Source organism: Leiobunum rupestre, chromosome 3, assembly GCF_980474605.1.
Source record: "Leiobunum rupestre chromosome 3, qqLeiRupe1.1.hap1, whole genome shotgun sequence".
NCBI lineage: Eukaryota > Metazoa > Arthropoda > Arachnida > Opiliones > Sclerosomatidae > Leiobunum > Leiobunum rupestre.
In genome coordinates this window covers 58,266,526-58,284,091 of record NC_143386.1, presented here as the reverse complement: position 1 = coordinate 58,284,091, position 17,566 = coordinate 58,266,526, and the positions used below count along the sequence as shown (strand labels likewise).

Here is a 17,566-nt window from a genome sequence, read left to right as displayed (position 1 = left end):
GAAAAGGGATCGTTTTCCGCTCATTAATAAATTATGGCTGGTCGTAAATACACGTTGGGCACTCGTTTTAATAATGGTGCTGTTAATGGACACCATTGTCAAGGACACACGACAGCGTTACTATACTTTGTCATATCCTGTAATTCGCTGAGCTTAATTGAGAATTCAGATTTCATGAATTCAAACAATGCGATTATTGTATCGTGGTTAGCCACAAGTCTGTTAAAAATGGAATCTGAAAAACGATATCGAATTTGAAAATAGAACAAAACGTCAGTGAAAAGTGATGAAATTTCGAAATATTTAAAGAATTTGGTGAAAAATCGATAAACAAGTTGCGAAATTTAAAGAATTGGGTGAAAACTCGATGGGAAAAGGAGGGAAATTTAAAGAATTGGAAATTTAAATAATTTGGTGACAAATAGAGGGGAAAAGGAGGGAAATTTAAAGAATTTGGTGACAAATCGAGGGGAAAACCAGGGAAATTTAAAGAATTTGGTGACAAATTGAGGGGAAAAGGAGGGAAATTTAAAGAATTTGGTGACAAATAGAGGGGAAAACGAGGGAAATTTAAAGAATTTGGTGACAAATAGAGGGGAAAACGAGGGAAATTTAAAGAATTTGGTGACAAATAGAGGGGAATAGTAGTGAAATTTAAAGAATTTGGTGACAAATAGAGGGGAATAGTAGGGAAATTTAAAGAATTTGGTGACAAATAGAGGGGAATAGTAGGGAAATTTAAAGAATTTGGGGACAAATAGAGGGGAATAGTAGGGAAATTTAAACAATTTGGTGACAAATAGAGGGGGAAAAGAGGGAAATTTACAGAATTCGATGACAAATCGAGGAAGTCGGAATTCAAAGAATTTGGTGAAAATTCGAGGGAAAAAGTAGGGAATTATAAATAATTTTGTGACAAATAGAGGAAAAAAAGGGTAATTTAAAGAATTTGGTGAAAGTCGATGGAAAAAAATGGGAAATTTAAAGAATTTTTTGAATATTCCGAAACATCACGAAATTTCAAGGATATATAAAATTGTGGGACAGTTGGGAAATTAAAATTTGATTAGGGTAATTTTACAATAGTTCTGGGATAATTGTGTTTTAATTTTAGTGTTGCAGTTAAAAGGTTTTTTAATTGAAACATAACTAAAATATATTAAATAAATCCTTAACTTCTGATAAAAACATGTAGATATAAATTGAAAAATTGTCTGATTTTGGTCTTGAAAATATCAGCAAAAATTTCCAATTATTATCAAGGGGAAAGGTCGGGAAATTTCAATATGAAAATATTGTGTCAACCCTATACTAAATCATTATAATATTCATTAGTCGAATAACTAAAACTAAAATAGTTTTAGTTATAATTACAGGTCAAATAATATTATTGTGCGAAATAATTTAAACAAATTCCGATGATACATTTTCTTTGACCATTCTGTATTTAATTTTAAGTATTATTAAATAGTACATTTTAATTCTTTTAAAAAATTAAATTGGAATTGAATTTCTCCGTTTCGCAAAATTCCTGTAATATCAAATCTTCAATTATTAAAAAAAAATATATTTGCATGCCAATATAGTTAAAAAAAAACCAATAATTTTTAAACTTAAAATTATTGGTTTTATAACGAACTTTAAAAAGTAAAATTAATGATACAAAGCAATAGTAAATTTAGATGATTTTTAGTGCCTAATTTCCATACCGACTCGTATGTTTTTATTTTAAACTCAATAGTCCTTTGTGAAGTAAATTAATTGAAGCGACGTAGGTTACGCGCGCGTGTTGGTATACTCTCTAATAATAAGTAATAAAAATTTAATTGCCGGGTAAGGATGAAACAAGTGGTGTAATTAAATTCCAAGAATGCCCTCTTTTGTATTCAGAGTCCTTCAAACAAACTGCGTTTTTTCGATATAATGTTTTTGAGTGTAAGCCTAAGTGGCTTTGTGCCAGATCTTCTAAATTTCAAGCCAAAAAGAGTTTCCTTTTGAAACCTTCGTCTCCAGCAGTGTCATCTCTTATTATTAGGCCTTTCTTCCAAAAATTATATAACTTTATTTTTTATATTTTCTTTCCTAAGAAAGACTAAAAATACATTTTGATGTATAAAAAAAAGTCGAGTTAACCATACGAAACCATTTTTTTATATATATAATTTATAGCTTGTCGCGAGATACGCTTGGCTAGGTTCATCCTTCATCATTATTATTCTGTTCGAAATTATTGGGAAAGAGTTTGTCGACTTGGCTTATTTTGCAATTTACAGACCTGTGTTTCATGAGGTATTTCTATTTGATTTAAGCTTATAATTACTGTTGAATCAACCCGGGGCAAAATGTTCGTTTGAGTCTGCCTACAGAATATACGTGGCTATCTAATGGTACAATATTCTATAGATATTTCATTAGAAAAACCTTTAGAAGTCGTTATATAGATAATAATTAAATTATTCTGAAAAATATTATAATTCCTCTAAATTTATTTTTAAACTATTACCCGATGTTATAATATAAAATAATTATAGAATTTTATAGACTTCTATAGAAAAACGTTTTATGAATAAATGGTTTATAAAGATAATACCCAGTTATTCTAAAAAATATTTTAATTCCTCTAAAGGTATTCTAAAGCAAATTTAGATCCACCAATGCTAAAATAAAAAATTAATAGTTCTAAAAACCATTTAGTGCTCTATACAGACTTAATGGGGATTAGAGTATTCTATAGACGTTTCTATAGAAAACGTTTAATGGAATTAATTCTAAATGGTTTCTATAGATAACACCATAAGTTTATAAACTTAGAAAAGTTTTTGTATTATCATAAAAGATAATTCATCTAAAGGTATTCTAAAACAAATTCATTTAGAACAATTAAACTATGCTAAGGGTATTTTAGTTACTGCTTGCGTTGAATTTAACAGTACAAAACCTTTCTGTCGAAATTCTAAAGGATCATTTAAACCTCCTAAAGAGATTTTACGGGGCTTAGAGTATTACATATACAGGGTGTTAATTAAAAACTAACATAACCAATAACTCAATGTGTTTTAGCTAGGAATTTAAAATTTTCAGGATATATAGAACGTGCAGGGGTCACATAACAACAGAAATTTCCATGACCTTGACCATGTCTTCAAGGTCATTCAAAATTTATCTCTAGAACCATTAGAGACACAAAGATGGTTTTAATTGTAAACGCGTTCCTCGTTCCATTTTAGGACTAAATGACTTTGGGCCTACCCAATTTGACCAATTAAAAGTCGGTAGGTCATGATGAATATAAATTCTAAAGAATCATTAAGTCCTATAAAGTACCTATAGTTTTAAATGTATTCTATTGATATTTTTTAAAATCTTTAGATGAAGCCTACCTAAGTAGTTCATAAAGTTAATAACTAAGTTTAAGTAAAATATATTATAATTGCACTAAAAGCATTATAAACAAAACGTTTTTAGATAAATAACCTAATACTTCTGGCGCTTGAAAATTCCATAAAACCTTACTATAGAAATTCGAAATAATAAATTGGAATTCTATAAAGACTTTATGGGGCTTAGAGTAATCGATTGACATTTCTAGGCAAACACCTTAAGATAATTTATTCTAAATGGTTGTTATAGATATTACCCAAGTTATTCTAAAACATAATTGCCCTAAAGGTGTTCTGAAACAAATTCATTTAGATAATGACCGATGATAAATGGTTTTTTTACTTGAGTCATAAAAATTTTAAGGAATAATTTAAGGTATTCCATTTAAATATATTTTATTGACATTTCTTAGAAAAAACCCTTTGAAATAATTCTAATGGTTTTATGGATAGTATCCAATTTATTCTAAAAGATATAATAATTGCTATAAAGGTATTCTAAAGCAAATATTTGCAAAAATATGCCGATATTCTAAAGCAAATATATTTGTAAAAATATGCCGATATTCTAAAGCAAATGCATTTGTAAAAATATGCCGATATTCTAAAGCAAATGCATTTGTAAAAGTATGCCGATATTCTAAAGCAAATGCATTTGTAAAAATATGCCGATATTCTAAAGCAAATGCATTTGTAAAAATATGCCGATATTCTAAAGCAAATGCATTTGTAAAAATATGCCGATATTCTAAAGCAGATTATGCATTTGTAAAAATATGCCGATATTCTAAAGCAAATGCATATATAAAAGTATCCCGATAAGGTTATGAAAAATTTTGAAGGAGTTGTCGGGGGCGAGTTGAGAAGTATGCCTGTTTTTTCCTATTTTCCTACGATCAGTTAAAAGAGCGCCAGAGAGCTTCAAAGTGTGGCCTACTAGCCCCTGGAGGTAGGCTGCAACAAGCGCAAACCAAGCAGCAGGAGCTTCAAATACTGTTTAAGTTTACTTTTATACGATTGTAACCTCGATTTGTTTACGAAGTCCTTTTTTACCTATCACACGAGCCCAAACCTTAATGTTCGCATTTCCCTGCTGCTTGGTTTTCCAGGGGCTAGTAGGCCACACTTTGAAGCTCTCTGGCGCTCTTTTAACTAATCGTAGGAAAATGGGGAAAACAGGCAAACTTCTCAACACACCCCCTTACAACTCCTTAAAATTGTTGCATCACTTTTTGAAACACCCTGTATAATGTAGGTTTTTTTTCGTTTAAACGTTTTGTAAGGATCTGGATCACTAACGTGAGGTTAGGCGCTAGTGGGAAGTTATTCGCAGACTTGCCGCGGAAGACTTCCCATTCGACCTTAAGATTAAGAGGGGGGCTAACAGCCAAAATACGAAACCCTTTGAACACTCCGCGAAGTGAAAAAACGATGATGACTAAGTCGCGGAAACAGTCGTGTCTTTATTAACTAATGTGTTGATTTCAGATTAGCAACGCCACAGAATGGAAGCGAGCTTGCGACCAACTGCGAGAACCATCCTATCCTGGCACGGGTCCCGGGGATGCCTCGTTTGAGGAAGCCATGGAGGACGTGGACCTGGGAGACCGAACGCAACCCTATAGGCATACAGGTACCACACACTTCACACCACCTGATAGGTCGGTTAGCGTGTTTCTTAAATGAAATTGTTTGTACATAATACATTTATATTTATTTCCATACCACCAACATGTTTTAGTAGAGGAATTATTTTTCAATTAAAAATATTTTAATATTAGAGCATATATGTCAAACATAGATATATGAAATAGTATAGACAGGGTTGTAGATCACTTAGCAATTCTACCATAGGAGAGTTTGGCTAAAAAGTGGCAAATAGATGGCGCGCCCGACACTGTGTAGCCCCTTAAGATACCTATAGGCGTTCACCCAATGCATAGAAGTACTGAGGTGCAGCCTAATTTTTAGGAGATAGCGGGAAATTTAAATTTAACAAGCTAACTGGGATCGCTTTAATTTTCTGTTTCGTTTTTACACGTTTGAATTTTAAGGATTTTTTTTTAATATTTGTAATTAGTACAATATACCCTGGTATAGATAGATACCTTACGCTGCATGCGGGCTCGTGGTAAGAACACGGAAGACACAGCTAGCAAAAGACGCATATTTTCCGGATGCGCTACGTAATAATGCCCATCGGTCGGTGACCAAAATTAGTATTTTGAAAATATTTTCCGGATGCGCTACGTAATAATGCCCATCGGTCGGTGACCAAAATTAGTATTTGGAAAATATTTTCCGGATGCGCTACGTAATAGTACCATCTGTCGGTGACCAAAATTAGTATTTTGAAAATATTTTCGGGATGCGCTACGTAATAATGCCCATCGGTCGGTGACCAAAATTAGTATTTGGAAAATATTTTCCGGATGCGCTACGTAATAGTACCATCTGTCGGTGACCAAAATTAGTATTTTGAAAATATTTTCGGGATGCGCTACGTAATAATGCCCATCTGTCGGTGACCAAAATTAGTATTTGGAAAATATTTTCCGGATGCGCTACGTAATAATGCCCATCGGTCGGTGACCAAAATTAGTATTTGGAAAATATTTTCCGGATACGCTACGTAATAGTACCATCTGTCGGTGACCAAAATTAGTATTTTGAAAATATTTTCGGGATGCGCTACGTAATAATGCCCATCTGTCGGTGACCAAAATTAGTATTTTGAAAATATTTTCCGGATGCGCTACGTAATAATGCCCATCGGTCGGTGACCAAAATTAGTATTTGGAAAATATTTTCCGGATACGCTACGTAATAGTACCATCTGTCGGTGACCAAAATTAGTATTTTGAAAATATTTTCCGGATGCGCTACGTAATAATGCCCATCGGTCGGTGACCAAAATTAGTATTTTGAAAATATTTTCCGGATGCGCTACGTAATAATGCCCATCGGTCGGTGACCAAAATTAGTATTTTGAAAATATTTTCCGGATGCGCTACGTAATAATGCCCATCGGTCGGTGACCAAAATTAGTATTTTGAAAATATTTTCCGGATGCGCTACGTAATAGTACCATCTGTCGGTGACCAAAATTAGTATTTGGAAAATATTTTCCGCATGCGCTACGTAATAGTGCCATCTGCCATCTATCGGTGTTCAAAATTAGTATTTGGAAAAAGAACGCGGTAGATTAGGCCTAATGATGTTTATAGCCCTAGGGTAACGTGGAGTTGAAGTCACGCGTTTTCTGCTACTTGTCACTTCCGTATCAGTCCCTCGTAGAATTGTGAATCTATACTATTTTATATTTTTCTGATGTCAACAAGGTTTTCACACCATACTCCAAGGTACTAAGGTAGCGCTCAGCAACCCTTAACGTTGAGACCGTTTTCTCTACTGTACGATTTTTTGCGTATCCGGTTTTGACGTCATGTAAAAAACGTTGAGTCAACGAAGTTATCGGCTAAGGGAGCTGATTATTTTGTTGATCAGCGGTCACGTGCATGACGTAGCATGGAGGAAGGTTAGCTGCAGGCGATATTTTATAAAATTTGCAACACGCTTTTAAAGCGATTAACAAAATCCTTTAACAACGCTCTCAACGAAAACAATTTTCCCTTATATCGTCTTACAGTCTTAAAAACCAAATTTTAAGAGCGGCCACCGTTTAGATTTAGCCACCAATCGGAAAGCGTTTGAAAGGTTACGCTGTTTCATTGCCAATAGTAAAGAAGAGGCAAGGGCCATAACCTCTTACCCGCTTTCCCATTGGTGGAAATAACTTGAAGATCGTAGTACTTACAAGGAGACGACCCGAGGTGTAACACACCGATTTTGTTCAAACTCGGGGGTTTGGTAGACCTTCATGTTACTTGAAACACCCTAAAGGGAAATGTCTCCATAGGCAACCGTTTTGCCATGGCAACCAAAAATGTTTTTGACAACACAATGGAAATTTTCCCAATGAAAATAACATGGGAATCTGATCAATTTTAAGGGTACCCCCTGTAAAAAAAAAAATTTGAAAATGCTAAAAATAGTAAATATAAAAATAATGAAAAAGTTCGAATTTGATTAAAATTTTTACAGGGGGTACCCTTAAAATTGGTCAGATTCCCATGTTATATTCAGTAGGAAAATTTCCATTTTGTGTTGTTAAAAACATTTTTGGTTGCCATGGCAAAACTGTTGCCTATGGAGACATTTCCCTTCAGGGTTTTTCAAGTTACATGAAGGTCTACCAAATATCCGAGTTTGATCAAAATCGGTGTGTTACAACTCGGGTAGTCTCCTTGTTAGTGGCGCCATCTAATCGGTGGCTGCTATTAAAATTTGGTTTTTACGACTAAAACGATATATGTTAAAATTATTTTCGTTGAGAGCGTTCTTAAACGTGACGTACGATTTTGTTCAAAGAAATTATCTCATTGGCGCCATCTAGTATAAATTTAAGCATTAAAATTGAACATCTAAGAACTTCGCTCTTAAAGGGACACCGCATCGTTTTAAATTACTAGGACCGAAATTCAACTAGATGCACCCATTTACCTCCTCGTGAAAGTGGATACGACCAATCATAATTGGATATTTTTCAATCCCTATTTCCGAAATTAAAACAATTCCCTTAAATATTAGACTTTAATATTTTTATTTATACTAGGTGGCGCAAATCAAAGGATTTTTGGTGGTATGGAAATAAAGATTTAATACTAAAACAAACTACGTAATTTTATGTAAAAGGAATTACATAAAAATTTTGGAATATAAATATATTTTAACTATCTTCGTTTTTTAAATAATGTAATTTTTCAACGACTGCTGGCGCCATCTGGTAAAACTTTGGTTGTTTAAAAATGCCATAAGCACCAACATAAAAAATGGGGTTTTAATTCAATTACCCCTGTGAAAGGATCTTTTCAAATTCGTACATTGGTTCGCGCTTATACTGACTTCATTTTGTGGACTGGTGCTTTCGCACTTGGGAGTTTTTAAAGAGTTTTATTTAATTAAGAGGGAGCGAGAGAGAGAGATGTTTGAAAAGAGCTGAAACAGGATGTCGCTTGCTTGATTTTCTATAAAGATCTTTTCATTGCCTTTATATTCCGATTACGATGCCGACCATTATTTCGTCATTATTCGTGCACTTAAATGAGCAGGATACGAATTTTCTGATTTAAGATGTTCGCCGCGAAAATACGGAAATTACCTAATTTGTAGATTTTACAGCAACATTTGAGTCTCAACTCTTCAGGCTGCCATTTTCAACTTTTATAATATTTATTTATATTTTAAAAATTAATTTTATTTTAGTTGGCGTTGCTAAAAAGTTTTCGAATAAATTATTAGAATTTATTATTAACATGCAATGGCTTAAAAAGTTTAAATTTGGTTATTCAAGAGATAGGAACACGTTTAAAAGGAGTTAGAAGTACGACTTGTTTTTAACGTAACTAACACCCCCTAGGTTTTGTTCAACCTGGTGGCAGAAATGCAGACCGGTTGCTGAATCACTTCTCTCTCTTAAAATTACTTTTTTAAATTTTATCACTAAAAGTTACTTTTTCTAAAATTAACTTTTTTGGGATTTTTTTTGCGTTTTTAATGGTATGTAGGGAATAGAGCGCTTGACTCAAATAACGTTTTCAAAAGCGCTTTTTCAAAACAGCATTTTGTTGAAACGGCGCTTTGTTAAAACAGCGGTTGTTGAAATAGTGTTTCATTACAGCGGTTTGTCGAAAGAGCGTTTTATTTAGTCGCCGTTTCTTGGTTAAGAGTTTCTCAGAAGAGCGGTTTGTCAAAACAGCTTTTTTCATAAACAGCGTTTCTAAAGTTAGCGTTTCTCAAATTAGCGGCTTTGGTCAAGACAGCGGTTTCTTAAAATATACATGAATTGACGATGGAAAATGTTATAACATTAAATGAATTCTGGCACATACATATGAACTTCAGGGGTTAGGTTATGTTAGTTTGCAATACTAACTGTCGGCAGAAACCATTAGGTAACGAAATTTGCCGAAATTCCAGAAAAATATGTATTACAATAGGCCTATATTATTAGTGCTATAGAAAGCAGCGCGGTTTTGGCAAACGCTATTTCGACAAAATACGGTTTTGAGAACCGCCGCTATGACAAAGCGCCGTTTGAACAATTTGTTGTTTTGGGAAATACTATTACGACAAAGCGCCGTTTGAACAATTTGTTGTTTTGGGAAATACTATTACGACAAAGCGCTGTTTTGGAAAATGCTGTGTAGGAAAATGCTGATTAAACAAATGCTGTGTAGGAAAATGCTGTGTAGGAAAATGCTGTGTAGGAAAATGCTGTGTAGGAAAATGCTGTGTAGGAAAATGCTGTGTAGGAAAATGCTGTGTAGGAAAATGCTGTGTAGGAAAATGCTGTGTAGGAAAATGCTGTTTAAACTAATGCTGTGTAGGAAAATGCTGTTTAAACTAATGCTGTGTAGGAAAATGCTGTTTAAACTAATGCTGTGTAGGAAAATGCTGTTTAAACTAATGCTGTGTAGGAAAATGCTGTTTAAACTAATGCTGTGTAGGAAAATGCTGTTTAAACTAATGCTGTGTAGGAAAATGCTGTTTAAACTAATGCTGTGTAGGAAAATGCTGTTTAAACTAATGCTGTGTAGGAAAATGCTGTTTAAACTAATGCTGTGTAGGAAAATGCTGTTTAAACTAATGCTGTGTAGGAAAATGCTGTTTAAACTAATGCTGTGTAGGAAAATGCTGATTAAACTAATGCTGTGTAGGAAAATGCTGATTAAACTAATGCTGTGTAGGAAAATGCTGTAGTCCCTACAAATCGTTTTTAATATTATTTGTCTTCAAAAAAGATTTCAAGCCAGAAATCCTTCAAGGGAGGGGTTCAAACTATGTAAAGTACCTGTGAGGGGTCGAGAAGGGGGTGAAAGTTTAGTACAACCAAAGTTACCCCAAAAGGGGAGGGGGTTGGTAAACCCTCCCCTTGTCTACGCCCCTGAACGACGATAAGAGACTGCTCTGAATGCCGAAACATGGTTGTTTCTCAACATTTGAAAAAAAATCTTGTTTAATCTTGTCTTTCTTAAAACAAAACTGATATTTTTTTAGTTATATGGTTGAGTAGTTACTAGGGAAGAAAAAAATATGCATTTGTTTTAACTTTTAAAACCTTAGTGACTGAACAGTCACTTCAGATTAGTCACTTAAATCTAGGAGCAACAAACGCAAGGAGAACGTAGCTAGCCTTAAACACGCTAACGCAGTGTTGTGTACAAATTTCATTGGACTAGCCTTTACGCTGAATGTTTTACGGAAAGGGGGAAGACTATTTTGGAATTTTTCCCTTCCGACGGCAGCAGGCGCTTAAGCGTCTAACCAATGAAAACGGTACGCAAGAAAATGCACGACTTTTGACGGGTTGCGCTCTCCTTGTGTAGGGTGCTGTGTTTGTGGCTCCTAGCTTAAATCACTAAATGTTTCTGTGTGACTCAGCAAAAATAAATTTTATTTCATTTTATTAACCTCCATGTAGTAGCGGAACTTATATTAAATTTAACATTAAGTTATATCGACCATGGAACGAAATTTTAGTATTTATGATTTAATTTGTATCTGAAATAGGTAGCGTGCTAGGCCTGTACGTCAAAGACGACTTCTTCGACGTATACAGCGAAATTCAAAGAAGCAGGTTGACGCGTGGTCACTGTTCGCGCAATTTCAAATCCTTCACTGGTCAACAACTGGTCGATTGGCTCAAACGGGAGAAAGGAATGGGTGAGTGGTTGAAATACGTAATCTTTGACTTTTTGAGGTCGGTGATTAAATTTAATTTGAATTAGGTCCGGTCGACGCTTGTCAAATGGGACAGTCTCTCTTGTCGCGACATTTCTTGGTGCCCAGCAACTTGACCAATCACGGCGTCCCCTTCCAGAGCAGGGCCACCTACAAATGCTTAAGTCACGCCTATCCTAGTGCCATCAACGCTGGAGAGACCTCGAGCGCCAAACCCAGACCCGGTCAGAAATCAATAGTTTAATAGCAAATTATAGCGAATTAAGATTTCTTATCGTCGAATGTTTGTCATTGTGGTAAACATAGTAAAAGTTCACCTATTAGCAGGGTTGGCAAAAAATCGGATTTTTTTCGGAAAAAATCAAAAAATCCAATTTATACGATAATTATTGGATTTTTTGATAATTATCCATTTATTTGGATAAATATCGGATTTTTTTGATAATTATGAATATTTGGAATATAAGTTGAAAAATTTAACGATGATTCCGATGAATTATTAGCTTTGGTCCCATTCGACCGAAATCCCATTCGTTCGAAAACGATTTAACATTTGAGTCCCAATCGATCGAAAATACCCCAATTGTGCGGTTTACAGCCCAATTTTGCACGTTTATATTATTTTTTATAGTACATCGAACAATTTCATTTTTAATGTGAAATTTGAATTATTGTATTCTTGATATAAATAAAAAGTTCAAAGCATAAATATATTTATAAAAGCGCGTCACCCTAGGGAAGTGAGAGACTAACCTAACCTAACCTAACCTAACCTAACCTAACCTAACCTAACCTTACCGTTAGTACACCTGTAGCAATTTTGTTTAGGTATAACGTTTTTTGCGTACCCTGCTATATCTCGGGGCAGAAGTAAAAAACAAAACAAAAGGTCCCAATGAACCGAATCCGCCTTTTGGGCTATATTTCGGAAACATATTGAATTCGGTCGAATGGGAATATACCAATTATTATGAACAAATCAACATTGCCTTTTCAAGTTTCAAAACAATTTAAAATTTTAAAGTTTAAAATGTCATAAATACTTAATACTGCTGTATATGGCTTTCAAAATTATTAAATTAAACTTTAAAAACTGTTTTCAAAGATTTAAATTTAATTCGATAATTATCATGATTTTTTCATCGGATAAATATCGATAATTATCGTGATAATTATCATTGATAATTCTCGATCGATAATTATGGACCAGCCTTGCCAATTAGAATGAAAGTTTGAAAGTAACTAGATCTACCAAGGAACTATGTCATAACGTACTCTAAATTTTAATTTTCGTGTATTGTCTGGAGAAATTCGAGACCAAATTTAAAACACGCGAGTTCGTGGGAACGTATGGCTGCTTCAATCAACATACATAAACTAAAAAGATTTCACCAAATTTTAAGTATGTTGGTGGATTTCTCGTAGCCTCGTAGGCATAGATTGTAGAACATGTTTATGATCCCTCTAAGTAGTCAAATAAGCCCTTTTAAGGTGGAGACTTTATCTAGAAAATGTATTGTCAAAACTTGTCTCTTCGATTCCCGCGAAAATGGAAAATTTGAAAAATATCTGTGCTGGGCGGTCGAGAATGAAACTATATTGGGAGGGACGGAGCTTTCAAGACTACCCGAGGTGTTACACACCGCTTTTGTTCAATCTCGGGGCATTGGTAGACCTTCATGTAACTTGAAAAATCCTAAAGGGATTTTATTCAATGGGCAACGGTTTTGGTATGGCAACGAAAAATGTTTAAATGTATAAAACTTAACCGCTAGCGTTTGAGTGCCTTTCTTTAAAGTTTTTACTTTCAAATCGACTTTGGATAATTTTTCCCACTCAATATAATCGTTCTTTCAGCTGCAAGATTGCACTGCGTTTGTTTTACGCACAAATTAGCCATAGTAAAATTATTATAACTTGATAAATTTAAACTTCCAACACATATAAACATCGCTCGTTAAACTTGTCTGCTATTTTCATAGGCCAATAACCGTGAGGATTTAGTTGTGTCACGTGAGAAAAATAAACCAATAGATAAAATCGGTTTTTTTTTTAAATTTCGCTCTTTTGAGGCAGTTCAAGCTAGCCTTGCACCGAACGGGATTAGAGAAACGTCGGCTTCGGCAGTTCAGATTTATATTAGGGCTACGTTGACACACAGTGCGGAGAGAGTATAGCCACTTCTCTACTTAGAGGTATCATTAAAGGGAGTAAAATCTTTTCAGGAATTTGGGGCAATACAGAATTCCCTCCCCTCATTTTTCTAACCACGTGTTATACGTAGTGTGAAATACCGTGGTTTTTGAGGAATTATCCCACTAAAAGTATCCCCGCTTTGTTAGTGCTTTAATTTCTCATATCTACTAGAACGCCTTACGTGAATCTAAAACCACGTACCTCATTATTAAGAAATTATATTTGAATAAATATCCAAACTATAATGAAAATAATTCATTGATAGCTCGGATATTGTTGTTCATATGTTAATGAAGGGTGCATTTAAAAAATAAACACTAAATATGAAACAATAAAGGTTTCAAGTGAGAAAACCTCTTCAGGGAGGGCACGCTTCCTCTAATAGAAGAATTGGGTGTTTCTACTCTCGTTCTACACTAGCGCCATAAACGAGAAAAGAGAGAAGCTGTGGCGCCCCCTACCAAACCAGGAGGGTTCTACTCTCTTTAACTTATGGTTGTAGCTAGAGAGTATAGGTTTATTTGGACAAGCATATACGCCATAGGCCGCATAGCCATTTGACTACTAAGAGGTATCATTCACTTATGGTTGTAGCTAAGCCCCGCCATGACGTTATTTCACGTCACGGATCACCAGTCAAAATACCAAAATGACTGTGAATAATCACCATGCTATGGTCGATCTAAGCGAGTTACCATGGCAATGAGCTTCCAATAATAAACGCGAACTGATTGACGCACATAATTGTTGAATATCAAAAGCGATATAAGACCCAAAAGTGTGTCAGAAAGGTAAATTGCTCAGTGGGAGCTTGGATTAATAATAGTAGTTCCTAACCAGCAAATGGCTTTTGCGACAGCAGCGCCGCTTCGACGAAGTTAGCGGAGAATTTCCAAAACTCCCGTAACACGTGTCCTTCTACAAGGCAGAATCCGTAACAAACACTTAGCAAATGCACGCGGGACTATATAGTGATATATCCAAGTAGGAACTACTATTATTTATCCAAGGTGGGAGCTTGTTGCACTGAAGGGAATGAACTGGGATCGGGGGGTAAGAGTAACAATTTGCAAGTTTAACTGAAATAATAGCTATAGCTACGAGCTTTTTTTGTTTATTTTACAATTGAAATGGTAATTATTAATTAAAACCAACCGTTATCGAAGGAAATAATGGTCAGCATTTGACGGAGAGACTATTTGAAATCGCGAGTTGGTGACATGGTTGCCAGGGAATAAAATTCAAAATTTTCATCTTGAGCGCGGACCGGAATACCACAAATGCACTACTTCGCGCGTAATGCGCTATACGTATTGGTTAGAAATATCACGTGATCACTAGCTCTTTAAAAAGGGTGTCAAGCATGGTGGAAGGTAAAATCTGAAGGCAGTGATAGACTTTCTCCCCCTATTTACTTTTTGTTTTAGCAGGCGCTGAGGTAGAATTGACACACTTTTGGGTTTGATGACGCTTTTGTGAATATCAGCTGGTTTCGGAAATGATTCCACTGATAATCACTCGCTTCAGTGTCAAGGTGCTTAGAAGAAAGCCGTGTGGTAGAGTATAAACAAAAGCACTCTATCAAATCGTGCTAGCGCTATCTCGCGAAAATAGTAAACGTTACGTAGTGGATTGAAGCCGCGCTTTGGACGATGGTTTTTGGTTTAGAATTCGTAATTTAGGCTCAACGTTTTCTAAGGGTATCTGCAAATAAAACCCGAAGAAATTATAAATTTTACATTTCTTACAGTTTAATTTAGATAATTAATTAATATTAATTACCCTTAACATGAAAATTTCAAAATAAAAAAATCGCTGCCCAAATTGTATGGGAATTTTACGAACTCGTCTTCAGTGGAATCGTCGGCGATTTCACTTTGGTTTTCTTCGGGTGGTCAAACATAACCGTTACATGGAATTAAAACTAATGAAGAGCAAGCCTTGATAGTGGTTCTAGCAGAAGTAAATGAATCGATGTTATCGAAATAGCGCTCAGAATCGGAGGGCGTTTGCCTGATGAAAATTATGAGAAAATCGAGTCAAATAAAAGCTAATTTCCATCTCCGTCTTTTGACGCGATAAATTGCACTTGGGAATTGTGGGTATAGCTATTTTTATGTATAAAAAATAGTTTCGTAAAAACAAAAACCTTTTTTTTTGGCCTAGGAGCGCGCAAAATTTCAAATTCGATGTAAAAATGTAACTTCATAAGGAAAGCGCCTCCAACATGGGGACTATAGCAGTCTGATAACCTCGGTTCATTTACTTCTGGTACTAGGTAATTCCAATTTATAGTTTTCGAATAGATGGCGCCAACGGCTAATGATAAAGTTGCGTTATAAATAGATCTCTAGTTCATATTATAGCTCATTAGAGATAGAGGTCTGGGACGGTTAATCATTATCCATGTTTAAATTAATTTTTTTGGGAAAAAATGTAAACAAAGAAATTTACCGGTTAATATTTCGGAAAATGATAAAAAAACATGTATTTTTCGGAAAATTTGAGCTTTTTATCGAAAAAAACGTCGTTTTTCCGATTAATTTTACAAATTTATCAAAAAATTAATCGGATAATGCAGAAATATAAATTACTTGATCAAAACATTTTACGAATAATTTTGAGAGCTTTATCTATTGAATAAAAGTTAACCATCCCCGACCTCTAATTCGAGACAACCTAGTTTGAAATAATAATAGTGTATATTTCTTAGCCCCTGAACTGGCTGAAGAGTTGAGAAGGTTACTGTTGCGGCTGTACGCCAGTCATCTTTCTCCGGACGGAAAAGTAAGTGTTTATGTTTTCCTTGACATTGAGAAGAAAGCGCGTTTTTGGGGTCAGGAGCGCCAGTACTTCGCTCCAAGTAGCAATCACTCAATTTCCCCCAAAGTATTTAAAGTGCCTTTGCTTGTAACTAAAGCGTTTATATTTTGGCGATACATGCCATTTTTAGCGCTGTTACTCTGTTTATCGTTGCTGTTCCGAAATAAGTGTAGGGTGCTGGACTAAACGTCTATACCTTCAAAATGAAACGCTAAACAAAGCCGTCACTGGGAAAGGGATAAGTGCAATTTCGCAACCATTGACATTGGAAAAATTAAAAAAATTACCAGAAAAATCCTTGTGTTAAGGTACTTTAAAAGTAATTAGTTATCCTTGTATATCATAAGTAATATTACTAATTTTTATAGTCGTTTTTGCATTGAGTTTAACATGGTTTTTAGGGGGTTAAAAGCTGTTTTTTAGGGTAATTCATTTGGACTTGGAATGTAAAGTTTCAGTTCAGGGGCGTAGCTAAGAGGGGCGGGGGTCAATTGTTGTCAAGTGCTTTGTTTTATTTCAACAATTAGTTGTTTTTTAATTAATCATTTTAGCTAATTATAAATGATCGGAACTCCACGATTTAAACATAAAATACTGGTATAGGGGTGGATATTCCAACGCTACATTCTTAAAAGGTCAACCAGCAGGACAAGCGTATCTTATCATAGAAACTTTATGCCCCTGAAAGGGTTTGTGCTTTAACGGACTAGCTATCAGCAAGTACGTACTTATGTATCTGAGAACATTGGACGCTAATATTATCTCCCGCTGCATTTCGCCTTTTATTGTTCATCCGGGTATCCTCGCATTGTAGCCACCTGGATTAATGACATTAATGTCGCTAGATGAATTGGGAATAAGGTGTTTCCTTGATTATTAGCCTAGCTGGTTATTATTATTGATTATTATTACTATAATGGATATTAAAAGTATTTATTTACTGAAAAATGGATATTAAAAGTATTTATTTACTAAATGGAAATTAAAAGTATTTATTTACTAAATGGAAATTAAAAGTATTTATTTACTATAAAATGGATATTAAAAGTATTTATTTACTAAATGGATATTAAAAGTATTTATTGACTAAAAAATGGATATTAAAAGTATTTATTTACTAAATGGATATTAAAAGTATTTATTTACTGAAAATGGATATTAAAAGTATTTATTTACTAAATGGATATTAAAAGTATTTATTTACTGAAAAATTGATATTAAAAGTATTTATTTACCAAAAAAATGGATATGAAAAGTATTTATTTACCAAAAAAATGGATATGAAAAGTATTTATTTACCAAAAAAAATTGATATTAAAAGTATTTATTTACTGAAAAATTGATATTAAAAGTATTTATTTACC

General features: G+C 34.3%; 1 protein-coding gene across 1 annotated transcript in view; it reads left to right on the top strand.

Annotated features, from left to right (window-relative positions):
* The window catches only part of LOC149953179 (uncharacterized), a 33,948-nt gene that overhangs the window by 7,866 nt on the left and 8,516 nt on the right, over positions 1-17,566 (top strand). Inside the window, exons 2-5 of the mRNA XM_090168779.1 lie at positions 4,869-5,013; positions 11,013-11,165; positions 11,231-11,407; positions 16,093-16,166. Of these exons, the coding sequence (XP_090024905.1) occupies positions 4,869-5,013; positions 11,013-11,165; positions 11,231-11,407; positions 16,093-16,166 (549 nt within the window). The remainder of the gene's footprint in view (positions 1-4,868; positions 5,014-11,012; positions 11,166-11,230; positions 11,408-16,092; positions 16,167-17,566) is intronic.